Genomic DNA, 15,823 nt, shown 5'->3' on the forward strand with positions numbered 1-15,823 from the left:
GATTTTGGAAAAGATTTGATCAGAAAAGTGCACAAGCATTATGGCCATATTTGTGCTAGTAAGATAAATAATAAAATCAGGAAGTTTTATTACATTCAGAACATGGATTCACTGACAAAAGAGGTTTGTGGATCATGTGACATATGTTTTAAAAATAAAACGAGAGTAGGTCAAAAGTATGGTCTCCTTTCTCAACTGGGACCAGCAAAGGAACCATTTGAAATAATGTCATTAGACACAATTGGAGGTTTTGCTGGAAACCGCTCTTCAAAAAGATACCTTCATCTCCTAGTCGATCATTTTACTAGATATGCATTTGCGAGCACTTCAAAACACCAAACAACCGAAGATTTCATCAAATTAATTAATAAAATTCAAGATAAACGACCGATCAAAACACTATTAACAGATCAATACCCAGGAATAAATTCGGAAAAATTCAGACAACATATGAGAAGTTTGAATATACAATTGATTTTCACAACAGTAGATTGTCCTTCTTCTAATGGTCTGAATGAACGACTGAATCAGACATTAGTGAACAGAATAAGGTGCAAACAAAACGAAACGAAAACTAGGGCATGGACGAAAATAGCCGATGAATGTATTGAAGAATACAATAGAACAGACCATTCTACAACGGGATATAGCCCAGAATATTTACTTTGTGGCAGAACTGATCCCATTGCTCCAGAAGAACTTATAAAAGAGAGAAATTTACCAGAAGATAGGGAAATAGCATATAAAAATTCTTTACGCTATCATGAATACAATAAAAAACTGATCGACAAGAATAGGAAACATTATGATTTTAAAATTGGAGACTATGTTTACGTTGAAAATAATTCAAAATTAAATAGAAAAAAACTTGATGAAATAAGAATAGGACCTTTTCCAATAGTGAAAAATTTTTTAACACTATATATGAGATAAATATTGGAAATAAAAGAAAGGACAATAATTATTTTCATGTAACTAAGTTGCTCCCATGTGAAAACGCAAACATGTAATGTAACATGTAATATACTTTGTGTGGGGGGATGTAAAAATAAGACTGTTATTTTTAGGGAAAACAACTTTATAACTTCTATGTTCTATGTTCTATGATCTATGTCTGAGATTCTTACCTAAGACTAGTTCATGTGGTATTTGTGAGTTATTTTAGAATCCCGAAGAAGTGGCATTGTTTTTGATTTCTTACAGGTTAGTAAGCTATTTCTTTTTATTTATTTTTATTTTATTTCTTTGTATTACTTTGTATAATATTATTTCTTTTTTGTATGTTATATTTTAAACTAAAGAAAATAAATCTTACAGATTCAAGACATCAAATCATCTATTTCTTTGATTATAAAAATAAGAATTGATTACATTCTCATAAACATATATGAAAAATTTCCTAAATTTTTGTTTTTTGGAAATAACCCATCAGATTTCAATGAATTTCTTCACATGCCTTGACTTGACTGTCTGTTCTTAATTTTCGGAGATATAGGAAAACGAATATGTCAAATTTTGTGTTTTTTCCTGAGTTCCGTTGTTATTTCCGAAAAAAATGCTGATCCTGTCATAAACAATCTGAGCAATTCGTTGAAGAATACCGACGCACATTCGGCAAAATTTTGTATGGATCAAATAACTACTAAAATAAAAAAAAATGTTATTTCGGGAGATTTTCCTGATTTTTCATGAGAAAATCCGTTTCTTCAGAATATATTCATCATACTGCGATAAAATTCTGCACAAACCTAGGGGTCAATTGAACTTCAGTTTGATCTGATTTAAATTTTTGGAGATATTGGAAAAAAAATATTTCAAATGTCCTGTTTTTCCACGGTATTATTGTTATTTACGAAATATCTCGAAAAATTCATACCCGATCATGATGAAACTTGTTAATTGCATGCAGCATACCAACGCGCAAATGTTCCCGAAATTTTGTTGGTATCGATTCGTTAGTAAATTCATTAAAAAATATCTATAGAAAATTATCCCAAGTTTTGATGCAAAAAATCTAATTCAGATTCCAATAAAATTTTGCACGGATCTCGAAGTCAACATTCTTCCACAGCGTGCAGATTTCAGTTTCGACGAATTGAGAACTTTATTTTTTTGATTCGGTTGAAAAAAACTATAGCTGCGTACAGACCTGCAAGCTGAGCAGATCACGAGCCGCTCAAGTTACACACTTTCGAGGATTCCAGTGTGTCCGATTCAAAAATTTGGTTAATGGTCACATTATAACACGGAAGTATAAAAGGTTGTGGGCATATTGTCAATGATATGACAACAAAGAAGCAATTCATATTCTGAATTATCTGAAGGAAAGAAAGATCTGTTATTATTATTATATGAAAAATTTGAAAATAGATGTAAAATAATTGTATGAATATAGAATTACTCGACGTTAGGTGTAATTTAATCCGTTTCACATTTTTTCCCCATTCTACATATAAAAGGAAAAATCTGACAACGCTGTATGAATTTGGTCCAGCTATTCCCGCTAAGACATATAAATACGATGTCCAGCAATGAACGGATAGATATCTGAAAGTGTAGGTCCAGCAATGAACGCATCGACATAAATATATATATATATATATATATATATATACACATATAACATTAACACATATATATATATATATATATATATATATATATATATATATATATATATATATATATATATATATATATATATATATATATATATATAATAATTTCCTATATATTATATATATATATATATATGAAGCAACGAGTGGAGAGCACGAAATGCAGGTTGTACAATAGCGCTGAGGAGTCGGTCCAGCACCTCTCATCTGGGTGCTCAGCCATCGCAGGTACCAGGTATCTGCGGTATCAGGTATCAGATCATTCCAATCTCTCTTTTCTTCTGAAAGTTTACTTAATTCATCAAAGGAAGCCAATTTTGTTAATTTTATAGTTGTTTGATACTCAACACTAAAATATTAAATTGGTCCTCACCGAATGATTACTGCTTTATATACCAAAAACATGACTAAAACTTCAACCCTGCATTAAGGAGATCTGATTGGTTACACGTTCCGTAAATTGAAGTATTTAATTAGTCATTAAATAAAACTTATCTTTACTGCAACTAGATTTATAACTTCTGCATCAATATTTTGGCCTTAGTATTTGAAAGTCAAATAACTCAAAAAATTAGTTATTTTGATTTTTTTAAAGTAGAAGAATGAATTGAACGAAATCTATCAAATTAATTTTTCTATTAGTGTAAAAACAATGTCGGACTTACATCATATGAGATATAATATATAATTTCAGGCTGAGAAAAAATATTTCAGTTATTACATCGCAAAATGGCTAATTTTGATCTATTATTTTATTGGCTGTCCTCAAGTTCAATTCTATTTTAAATAAAGAGTGCAATATTTCATTTACCTGTCTTCAGAATAAACATACATCTCAAGATTATTAGTGGGTGATATTTTTCGAAAGCCAGTCAACTCATAGAAAATTCGATTTATTCGAATGTTTAAACATATTTTCATTAATAATTCATACAAAAACATTTATAACTATTGATAACTGAAGAATAGATATGATGAGTTGATGAAGCAAGGTAAACCGTGTAAAATATCTCACTTGAGACACTGACTTGTCTCAAACACTTATGATTTAGAAAAAAAATTTCAACAAATTTTTATCAAATGATAAAATTGAATTGAATTGAATTGTTTACAATTCACGTATTATTAAAAAACACTTAAAATTTTCATATATTTTCTACATATATCGAAACATTCAGACTACACAAAACAAATTAAAAAAAATTTCAAATTAAACAATCAATGATATACTGAAAGTAGAAAAGCATAAAAATTAAATTCATGCTTAATCGTTAAGCAGAAAATGTGTTCTTATCTCCATTTTCTATCGATATATTACTTCAGCTGGTTTTTTTTCTGTAGAAAAACACTTTCTTTCCGTTCATGATTCTCGTTTTCTTTTGAACTTCTCAGTATTATGTGAGCACCACTAAGGTTATTTTCATTTTTCTTTCAGTATTTCTTTATTCTTTTGATAGCTACTCTCATCCGATACAAATCTAGCAAGTTGATTACGTTATATCTTACTTTTTTCAATATTTATCGAGGATATCTATATCGCTCTTTTTTTTCAAATCGGTTAAACTGTCTAGTGCCAATTTCAATTCGGGACTATTATCTCTTAGGTTACTCTGATTAGTGATTGGACAATTTTATCAATAATTCCTTAACAAATCTAAGATTTCAGAGTAAAATAATGTTGAGACCCCCACTCATAGGAGTTTCAATCTGCTTTCTCCTTCTTGAGTCTTCAGGTCATTAAAAAGCAATAATTCTGAGTAGTTTTAAAAATTGAATTCTTTCAGGATTGCAACGAACTAATAAAATTCTCATTACTTACAATCTTATTTCATCTTGAATGATAATGAGTCTTGAGTCTTCAGGTCATTAAAAAGCAATAATTCTGAGTAGTTTTGAAAATTGAATTCTTTCAGGATTGCAATGAACTAATAAAATTCTCATTACTTACAATCTTATTTTATCTTGAATGATTATTATTGAAAAATATATTTTGCATTGATGTTGTCAATGTTTTTCTTTTAGGGAATTCTGAATTTTTTAATAAGACAATAATGAATTCAATATATAAAGATTATTTGAAATGTCTTTTTTTTATTCAAAGATACTTAGCAATTCAACATCTTATTATGGAAAAGTATCATTGCAATCGATAGGTAGCTCTTCACTTTCTATTTAAAATTGTATTCATGTTATTGATCCATAAATTTCAAATGAATAATTTTGTTGAAATATAATTGATTTAATCTTTCGAAAAAACGAATGAAAGTTTGATTGAATTGGTAACATCACTATTATCTAGTGATATTCTAGAGGTAAGAAAAAGAAAAAGGAGAAATGGCACTCATAGAAAATTCGATATATGCCCTCTTTATTCGAAAGCATAAACACATTTTCATTGATAATTCATATAAAAACTTTATAACTGAAAATATATATGATGAACTGATAAGGGAAGGCATAGCGTGTCAAATATTTCACTTGAGTGACCGAATTGTCTCAAAAACTGTGCCATCTCTAAATATTTTTACATTGGAAATTCTCAGAATTGAATAGATAACAATATACGAATTATATAAAACACTAAAAATTTTCTTTTAATGTTCAACATATCGAAATATTGAATAGATCACCAAAACTTATATAAAAAACCATCTAATTATTCATTCAAACATGTACCAGCTGAAAAAGGAACGGGACATAATAAATTCGTACAACAAATAACCATTCAAGATATATTTTTGATATGCGTATACGGTTAAGAATATCTAACATTATTTACATTCTTTGAAACCTTTTTCCTATCATGCACGTATATTAAGAGTGTTATTATAATAATATATATATATCGGGTGTCCCAAGGTCAGTGGCCTATTAGATTATTATGGAAACTATTGATGGTAAAGATTTCAAATTTTGTGGATAGATATTTGGCCATGTAAGGTACATTTTTAAAATAATTTCACATTTCCAGTGTTGCCGGATGTACGACAATTTGGCAACAACTTTGTTATTTTAAATGGGACATCCGGTATTTCTATTTTTTTTATGATACTCCATAAAATATTAAATGTATTCACTATTACTTTTCCATCCCTATCTTTAACGGTTTTTGAGTTATCAATTATTTTTCGAAATTTTAGATCAAATTGGCGTATTACGAAAATGACTCTAGTTCGCTCAATATTTGAGATTTAAGTCAGAAATTTTGCCAGTCGTTAGATATTGATCTGATCTGTGTCACTGCTTTTGAATTATGGTTGTCAATAATACAGGACGGACCAAAAAAAATCATCATTTGCCAAGTTACAAAATTGTAAAAAAGTCTATTTTTTCAAATTAGACACCTATTATATTTTTCAATTTTTGGAATCAGTACAACACACTCTACAATTTTTCTATTCACGTCCCTATACCTATCTCAACTGGATTCCGAGTTATATGCGTTATATGTGTATATCTTTCTTGAGCCATTATTTATAGAAAAACCTCGCAACAAAACACCTGTTAGGCAATAATTGTTTATTTTGACATTTATGGATTGAACTGATTCATTGATATATCGATCTATGAAAGACATAGAGAAAATAACAATACAAAAGAAATTAACGCTTATTGAATCAATGTGAAATCTAATAAACGCATATAACTCGGAATCCAGTTGAGATAGGTATAGGGACGTGAATAGAAAAATTGTAGAGTGTGTTGTACTGATTCCAAAAATTGAAAAATATAATAGGTGTCTAATTTGAAAAAATAGACTTTTTTACAATTTTGTAACTTGGCAAATGATGATTTTTTTTGGTCCGTCCTGTATTATTGACAACCATAATTCAAAAACAGTGACACAGATCAGATCAATATCTAACGACTTGCAAAATTTCTGACTTAAATCTCAAATATTGAGCGAACTAGAGTCATTTACGTAATACGCCAATTTGATCTAAAATTTCGAAAAATAATTAATAACTCGAAAACCGTTAAAGATAGGGATGGAAAAGTAAGAGTGAATAGATTTAATATTTTATGGAGTATCATAAAAAAAATAGAAATACCTGATGTCCCATTTAAAATAACAAAGTTGTTGCCAAATTGTCGTACATCCGGCAACACTGGAAATGTGAAATTATTTTAAAAATGTACCTTACATGGCCAAATATCTATCCACAAAATTTGAAATCTTTACCATCAATAGTTTCCATAATAATCTAATAGGCCACTCACCTTGGGACACCCGATATATATATATATATATATATATATATATATATATATATATATATATATATATCGGGTGTCCCAAACTCGATGGCCTATTAGACGTTTCTGGAAAACTGATCATAATTTTGAGCTGAAAATTTGCATATTGGGATTTGAGACAATGATCTTTCTCCCTAAAATATTTTCAGATCTCTACAACTTCCGGTTATACCGGAAACAGACTACTACTTCCTTATTTCAAATGGCACACCCAGTATATTATTGCATCATTAGATAGCTCTTTTGATGGCAATTTCGGCAATATGCCATACCTTCGGTAAAAATTCAACGGTTCATGATTTATTGGGATTCTTATGAAAAAAAAGGTGGTGATGAGGACTCACATCTTTCTGAATATTTCAGCAGAAAAAGCCTTTTTCGAAAAAAATTTGATTTTTTTCGTTAACGCAAATACGTAGTATTATAAGACTGTTTTCGGCTTGGACCAAAAATGTACAGGGTGTTTATAAGAGGATCATGAACTTGGACAACTCAAATTCATCAAAACTCAAGATTTTCAAATTAGAACCTATATTTTTTATTATTTCTGTCGATTCTACGTACAAGAATAGTGGGGGTTACTTCAGCAAACCCTATACCTAAAATGAAAACTTCAAGAGTTATCGGGGAAGAACTTCAAATGAGGAAAAACCGCTATTTATAACTGTGGGAATAACTGTCTGTTACTTCCGTAAAACATAGAAAGAAAATAAAATTCGATGTTTCCATAACTAAATTTGACATATCAAAAATTGTAATGAATTATTCGTAATTGAAAATTGTATTGGTTTATGGATTTCTCAACAATACCAACGAAAAATTAATTAAAATTCATGAAATGTAAAATTTAGTTATCGAAACATCGAATTTTATTTTCTTTCTGTGTTTTACGGAAATAACAGACAGTTATTCCCACAGTTATAAATAGCGGTTTTTCCTCATTTGAAGTTCTTCCCCGATATTTATAATAATATTCATTTTAGGTATAGGGTTTGCTGATGTAACCCCTACTATTTTTGTACGTAGAATCGACAGAAATAATAAAAAATATAGGTTCTAATTTGAAAATCTTGAGTTTTGATGAATTTGAGTTGTCCAAGTTCATGATCCTCTTATAAACACCCTGTACATTTTTGGTCCAAGCCGAAAACAGTCTTATAATACTACGTATTTGCGTTAACGAAAAAAAACAAATTTTTTTGGAAAAAGGCTTTTTCTGCTGAAATATTAAAAAAGATGTGAGTCCTCATCGCCAACCTTTTTTTTTCATATGAATCCCAATAAATCATGAACCGTTGAATTTTTACCCAAGGTATGGCATATTGCCGAAATTGCCATCAAAAAAACTATCTAATGATGCAATAATATCTTGGGTGTGCCATTCGAAATAAGGAAGTAGTAGTCTGTTTCCGGTATAACCGGAAGTTGTAGAGATCTGAAAATATTTTAGGGAGAAAGATCATTGTCTCAAACCCCAATATGGAAATTTTCAGCTCTAAATTATGATTAGTTTCCCAGAAACGTTTAATAGGCCTTCGAATTTGGGACAATAAGGGGTACTTTTGTATTTATCTATGAATATAACCACGCTTAAAATGAAACCACGGAATGCAGATTACAAAAACCACATAATACAAATATACCCTCTAGCTACACTAGCGCCTCCTATTTATCCTGTCCGCTGGACACTTTTTCAATGCGAACTGTGGACCATAGATTACAAAAAAATTAAGCTGGAAATGAAGAAACGAAATACAGATAATTTTGTGGGATTGGAATTTTTTATTTCGAGCACAGTTTAGAAACTATCTGTTTATTATATTGTGTTTCGAGGTTATATTTACTGCGAAATTTAATATGCGGCGCACGCGCACTTCTATATTTTACCTAATAGACTAAGGGCCAGTTGCACTATTTGCCTAAACATTAATTAAAAATTTGAACGTTGATTACTCTATGATTTCTCAAGAGAAATCAGAAATTAATCAATGTTTAAATTTTAATCAATGTTTAGGCAAATGGTGCAACTGGCCCCTAATATTAGGTATATGGCTCGACCTGTCCATAGTTAAGAAGAAGAAAAATATTCTATGTTCGTCAACCATGCCGGGTTGACAAATTGTATGTAACCTCAGTATAGCGAACATTCTTCCAAGAGTTACTTTATGAACAGTTGTTGAAGTGATATTTCTAGTGGAAAGTTTCATGTTTAAATAGAAAATTGTTTGAATATGGAGGTAATTTTTTTAATACTAGCTCAGGGTTATATTCATTTATTCGAATATTTTCAAATATCAGTTATATTTTATGTAGTTAGTTCCATAGTGTTCTAAATTTTTAAAATACTTTACTTTTGTTTTTATATCCTATAATAAATACTGGTATAGTATATCCAAAGTCACTTGGAGGAAGCCTGAATTTTTCAATTATACAGGGGTTCAAGTTTTCAGAAATCTTTACGGAATTTATGAAAATATTGCTATCAATACTCTCAAATAAACCCCGATATTTAGCTTGGAAACAGGAATGTCCCGATTTAATTGATTTTATTGGATGAACAGTTTTAATATTAGGTTACCTATAAACATTATATTATTATATCTTCGAATATTTATTTTGATTCTGAATACGAAAAATTTAAAATTTATCGAGGAAATACTACAATTTCTGAGTGGAATAGTTTATGACTTCCAGAAAACTAAAATCAAAATTTGGATAACTAAATTTGACATTTCATGAAATGTCATTAATTATTCGTAATTGAAAATTTTATTGGTTTATGGATTTTCAACGATCTTAACGAAACATTTATTACAATTCATGAAATTTCAACTTTTTAGTTCCTATTCGTGTTTTCTGGAAGTCATAGACTACTCCATTCAATGAGAAATTGCAGTTTTCCTTAGTTGAAGTTTTTCCTCGAAAACTCTTTAAGTATAGTTTTTGCTTGAGTCCCCTCTCTTTTTATATCTACGTAAAATTGACTGAATGAATAAAACAACATAGATTTTTTCAAAAAACTCTTCATTAGATATCTATAGGAATCTCTTCAACTGATGAACCGTTGAGCTTATACTCAAGTATTGCCATATTGCTTAAATTATCATCAACCAAGCTATCTGATAATGCAATAATATACTTGGTGTGCCGTTTGAAATAAGTAGGTAGTAATCTGAAATTGTTTAAATTTTCTGCACTAAATTATTATTAGTTTTCCATAAACAAAAGGCCATCGCGGTGAATCACCCTGTACATCATTATCATTCAGCCTTCTGCTTCCACTGAGGGATATAAATTTCGCCTTACTGGTTTATGACTTTTTTGCAATTATCTCTGGCCAAGCGTTTTTGTAGACTATATCAAGGGACTTTGGTATACTATAAACAGAGATATTATAATTTCCAAAATGATTTCCACTATTATATTGTTATTTTTTTTTCAGAATCTACAGTTCTTGGAGTTAACTGCGTTAGAATAAGAAGAGGTCAGTATTATAAATACTATATTATTTACCAATTCTAGTGAATTCAAATTACCCTGGAGAGTTAAACAAAAATTTTCTGCAAGTAAGTATAGAGATCTTAAAAGAATTATTTATGGTCAATATGAATATGATATATAATAATGAATCAACTAATATCAACTTTTTCAGAAAATCAGTGTAGAAAATCTGTAATCCATTACAATGGATTATCCATTACAAAACCTATTATCCAGAATGAAATGAAAGGAAAACATTCGAAACCTTCAACTCCCCCTAGTTCAGCTGTAAAAACAATTGAAATTATTGCAAGAGATAATACACAGAATAAAAATGAATCTAAAATTGAGGAGCCCATAGTAAATGTATGGAAAAAATCATGGACTAGTCTATTTGATAAAGATGTTAAAACAAGATCGAATGGGAAAATAGACAATAAAATTAATGATTCACATGTAACATCTTCAAAACATACAAAAGTAGTCAAAAAAATAGATTCAGCCACTCATATGTTAGGAGGTGAGTTCAAAACCATATCTTTTTTATATATTTATCTTACTTTCAACTAACAATTTGCTTACATGTACAAGAGTTGAATATTTCACTCTGTTGAACCCATTTTACTTGATGAAAAGTGGAATGCTTTGGTTTTCACCTATAAATATCAGTGAAAATTCAAGTTTCTATCATGGTTAGTATTATTTTTTAATTTTCAGAATTTCTCAAAAACTATGAAATTGATGGGACCCAAACCAGTTTCAAACCCAGGGGTTTACGAAACAAAAGTAACTTTTGTTATATAAACTCAATATTACAAGCCTTACTTGCTTGCCCACCACTTTGTAATCTCCTCAAACGGCTATCAGAGAACTTCACTCACAATAATGCACTGAAATCAATAACAATGATTGAAAATATGTGAGTATAAATTAATATAATTTGCAACTTTGATTGAATAACAATTTTATATATGTATTTCAATTATTCAACTATTCCAGGTGTAAATTTATGAATAACTTCGATAATCTGCCCAATGTAAGACGTTCACGTTCAAAAAAGAAGAACAAGAAGCAAACTTTCGTCAATATAGATAATGGCAATTCGTTTGAGGCCTCATCGTTTTATACGATGCTGAACGGAACACGTAGCGATTCTTTCCTTGTTGAAGGCCGACAAGAGGACGCCGAGGAATTCTTGGGCCTTCTGTTGAATGGGCTCAATGATGAAATGATGGGAATAATGAAATTGATAAGCCATGACGAAAATATTCAAGCAGCTAAAAAAGAAGTGAAAATAGATGTGGATGATTGGAAAGTTATGGGTCCTAAGAACAAAGGGAATGTAACAAGAGAAATACAAATGGACAAGACACCGATTAGTGATAGGTATATTCGGAGGACTTCTCTGTTCAAGAATCCATAAAACCGGAGACGAAACTTCGGAAAATATTGAACCATTCTTAACATTGCCATTAAATAATAAATAAATAAATAATAAATAAATAATAACTTTATTTACCCAACAGGAAATTTCCCAGTAACAGGGTAACAAATTACATCAACTTAAAGAAAATACATGTGAATTCCCTAAAAAACTAAACGAAATGGCAAGTACTCCAAAAAATGATAGTTATAAAGAAGTAAAAAAAAAAAACTTTAAATAAACAATTACAATAGACTTATATTGACTTTGTTAGCACAATCACAAAGCCTATACACAGGTGCCCGCTGGAGTATGTTGGTCCGAGGCGTGGGTAGACTAAATGTTGGAGAACTCCTGGCTGCCATCCTCGGGACGTGAATGTTCACCCGAGAGAGCAGAAATGGGCAGTGAATCCTTCCACCCAAGAGTTTTTGGGCGAATCTCGCGCACTGCTGAACCTGCCGCTCAAATAAAGTTGAAAGCTTCAGCTCTTCCATTATGCCGAAAAGATCAACACCACGCTCTGGATATATGCCTGTCTTCCTATAAACGACGTATTTCAGGAACTTCCTCTGAACTCGCTCAATGGGAGTAAGATGCGTTGCATAAATTGGGAACCAAATCATGTTAGCATACTCCAACCTACTGAGAACAAGGGAAAAGTAGACATTTCTGAGAGCAGATAGATCGTCTAGTTCACGGAAGCTCCTGAACAGAAAACCCAAAGACCTACAGGCAGATGAACACAGATCCTCAACATGTGGAACAAAACTCAGCTCACTGTCAAACCAAACTCCCAGGTCACGAAAGTGATCTCCAGCCGCAATTAAATCACCACCAATGTGATAATCGAAAGCTAGTGGCTGCGTCTTCCTGGTGAAAGTAACTTTAAAACACTTCTTCAAATTTAAAATAAGTCCATTCCGCAAGCACCAACTTTGAACCAACTCTAAACTCGACTGAAGAAGTAATTGGTCATTAATTCCATGTATTCTCATGAACAGCTTCAGATCATCAGCATAGGCTAGAGCCTCACAATTGAGAGAGCATAAAAGGTCATCAATAAATATTATAAACAGCAATGGTCCGAGGTTAGATCCCTGAGGAACGCCAAACTTGAGCTCATACTCAAAAGATCTGAATCCATTGTAGAAAACATAATTAGTTCTACCCTTCAAATAGGAACGAAGCAACCTCACAAAGTCAGGCGCAAAACCAAGTGATGCTAGCTTGTTCAAAAGCAAATTATGGTCAACGGTGTCAAAGGCGCATGAGAAATCTGTATAGATCACATCAACCTGACCTCCATCATCAAGGGACTCTGCTATGACCTGCGAAATTGTGGCTAGGTTAGTTACTGTCGACCTTCCCCGGACAAAACCATGCTGTGCTGATGATAAACGGTGCTTAATATGGTGGTAAATGCTTGAATACAGGACCTCCTCATATACCTTAGCAAAGTTCGACAAAATGGAAATAGGTCTATAATTCTCCACAGAAGACGAGTCACCCTTCTTGAACACCGGAACTACCCTAGCCCTCTTCCATCTCATAGGGAAAGTAAAAGAACTAAGGCTAATGGAGATTATACGGTGGAGAGGTCTGGCCAGAGCAGAGCTACATTCCCTCAAGAACACAGCTGGAAGCTGATCGTCACCAGATGTTAATCGGTCAGGATATTTTTCCATAATGGACTTTATTTCATCCTCTGTCACTGATGGAACAAAGACTGGTGGAAAGTTCGTCGAATATTCAGAATCTTGAACACTGGCAGCAGTCAGGTTATTCACGTTAGAAAAATGAGCTCCAAATAAATCAACAATTTCTCTGGGATCGTCATAAAGACGTTCATTAGAATGAAAGACTCCAGGAATTCTTGTGGAACCCCTTCTCTGATCCAGATATTTCCAGAATGAAGAGGGGTTTGATCTTATTTGGCTCTGCACCTCGGACAGATATCTGCTGTACTCCAAATTAATTTCAGACTTGACCAGTGCTCTCAATCGCTTAAATTCAAAAAAATATCTTCTTTCACCACCATTACGCCTCTTCACTCTGTAATAGTTCTTCAAGCGGATATCACGTTTTAATTTTCTCGTGAACCAGACAGGGAAGTCAGGATCTGCCGAATAGTTAGTCCTTCTAGGAACAAGGTCATCCAGAATCTCGAAAAGTTTGTCGTAAAAGAAATCCAAAGCTTCATCGACACTCTTGAAATCTGCTATAATATCCCAATTAACGGAATTGATTGCCGTAGACAAAGAAGAGTAATCAGCCCTCTTAAAGTTATAAAATGTATTATACTTCTTCGGAAAATTTACCCGACGCTTGGGAGATTCCAGAGATAAAACCATATCAAAGCAGGATGGTATAGGTCCTCAGGAACAAAAGGAGAGTCGCAATGAATGACTGACACCTCAAAATTATTACTCGCCAGAACTAAGTCCAGCAGCCTGAGATCCCCGTTAAGAACGGAGTTGAACTGACGCAGACCCAGGAGATCACAGAAGTTCTGCAAAAGAATTGATTTAGGACCACGACTAGAACAAACAAAATCAGGACAATTGAAGTCACCAACAAGGAACACAGTCTCTCCAGAAAAATTCAACTCCAATGCAGTAGTAAAAGTCTCAAGCTGAAAAACAGTAATATCAGGCGGAATATAAACCACACACACAATAAAAGTAAAGGGCTCAGTAAAACGGCACAAAACCACATCCACCAAGGGGACACGATCGGTCAAAAATGCTCCATCAATAAGGCTGAAAGATGTACTGTTAGAAGCCGCGACCAGAACTCCACCGCCACGAGACCTATTAACCCTACCAAACTGTCTATCACATCTAATCACTTTATATCCTGGAGGAAACAATTCACCATCAAAAACCGAATCACCAAGCCATGTCTCAGTTATACAAACTATATCATACGTATATTCACATGCTGATCTGAAAAATGGCAATAATTTAGTATTGAGGCCTCTACAATTCTGATAAAAAATAGTGGCCTCTAATAGTTCATGGGACAGATCAGCAGAAACAATCTGGTTGGGCAAGTTTAGTTTTCCGAACGCGACTCCACCACAGATGGAATCCCGGATATATACTTTATTCGGAGATTTGACTCTCCCGCTGCCAAACGTTGATCCAACTCAGATCTAACAGATCTGTAAAATGCTACCTGTCGTGGAGTTCTATCGGGAGCAACGTATATTTTCTCGAACTTGGACTTCAACTTTTTGAACTTCCGCAAAATGACAGACACTGGATCAGGTGAAGAAAAACTAACCTTTATAGGACGAGAACGCGTTTCCTTGGTAGAATCAAACCTTCCTATTCTGAAAAACTTAAAATTTTGCTCAGAAACAACACATTCATTAAGAATTGATTGAACCATATCAGAATCAATCTGCAACTGGTCTTGCCTGTTAGCACCTCTCTCAATACTCCCATGTATGATTAAGTTATGGGAGCGCTTAGTTCTTTCAAACACCTCATTAATAATTTCTTCACTGGACTGAGGGGAGGGCCCAGACATCACCTGTGTCACTCCAACATCAACGGATTTTGATCGCTTCAGCTCACGTATCTCATCTCTCATCTCGCTTATTAATTGCAAAATTTTAGGAATCTGGTGAAGACCCTGCTCGCACTCAAGACAGAGGTATTTCACACGTCTCTTAACATTTGAGCGTAGGTTGAAACACTTTAGTTCCGCAGCAGTAAGCTCCGAACAGGAGGCATGAATAGGTCTGTTGCAACCATCACATCTCAACATGTTATCTGTGCCATCCTCAATAGCTAAGCTACATTTCATGCAAGACACAGTAGCCATCAAGAAATCACAAAAATAAACAATTAAAAATAAATAAATGAATGAATGTACTGGTGAATAAGGAATATGACAGGGACACTCTTCACAACGGCCGGGCCGATAGCCGATGACTTAAAAACACACACGAGGGCCGCAGAGTAACAGTTAGAATGAAGGATAGGTAACACCAGTACACCAGGAAATAATTGAAATAATTGGAATATCAGACAAA

General features: G+C 32.5%; 1 protein-coding gene across 1 annotated transcript; it reads right to left on the minus strand.

Moving 5' to 3' along the window:
- Positions 1-12,023: 12,023 nt before the first annotated feature.
- LOC123673324 lies at positions 12,024-15,612 on the minus strand. The gene is made up of 3 exons (XM_045607808.1): positions 14,885-15,612; positions 14,213-14,726; positions 12,024-14,057 (listed from the first exon to the last, which is right to left on the minus strand). Exons 1-3 carry the CDS (start codon positions 15,610-15,612, stop codon positions 12,024-12,026), a joined length of 3,276 nt encoding a protein of 1,091 aa, XP_045463764.1.
- Positions 15,613-15,823: the final 211 nt, after the last annotated feature.

Source organism: Harmonia axyridis, chromosome 2, assembly GCF_914767665.1.
Source record: "Harmonia axyridis chromosome 2, icHarAxyr1.1, whole genome shotgun sequence".
Taxonomy (NCBI): Eukaryota; Metazoa; Arthropoda; class Insecta; order Coleoptera; family Coccinellidae; genus Harmonia; species Harmonia axyridis.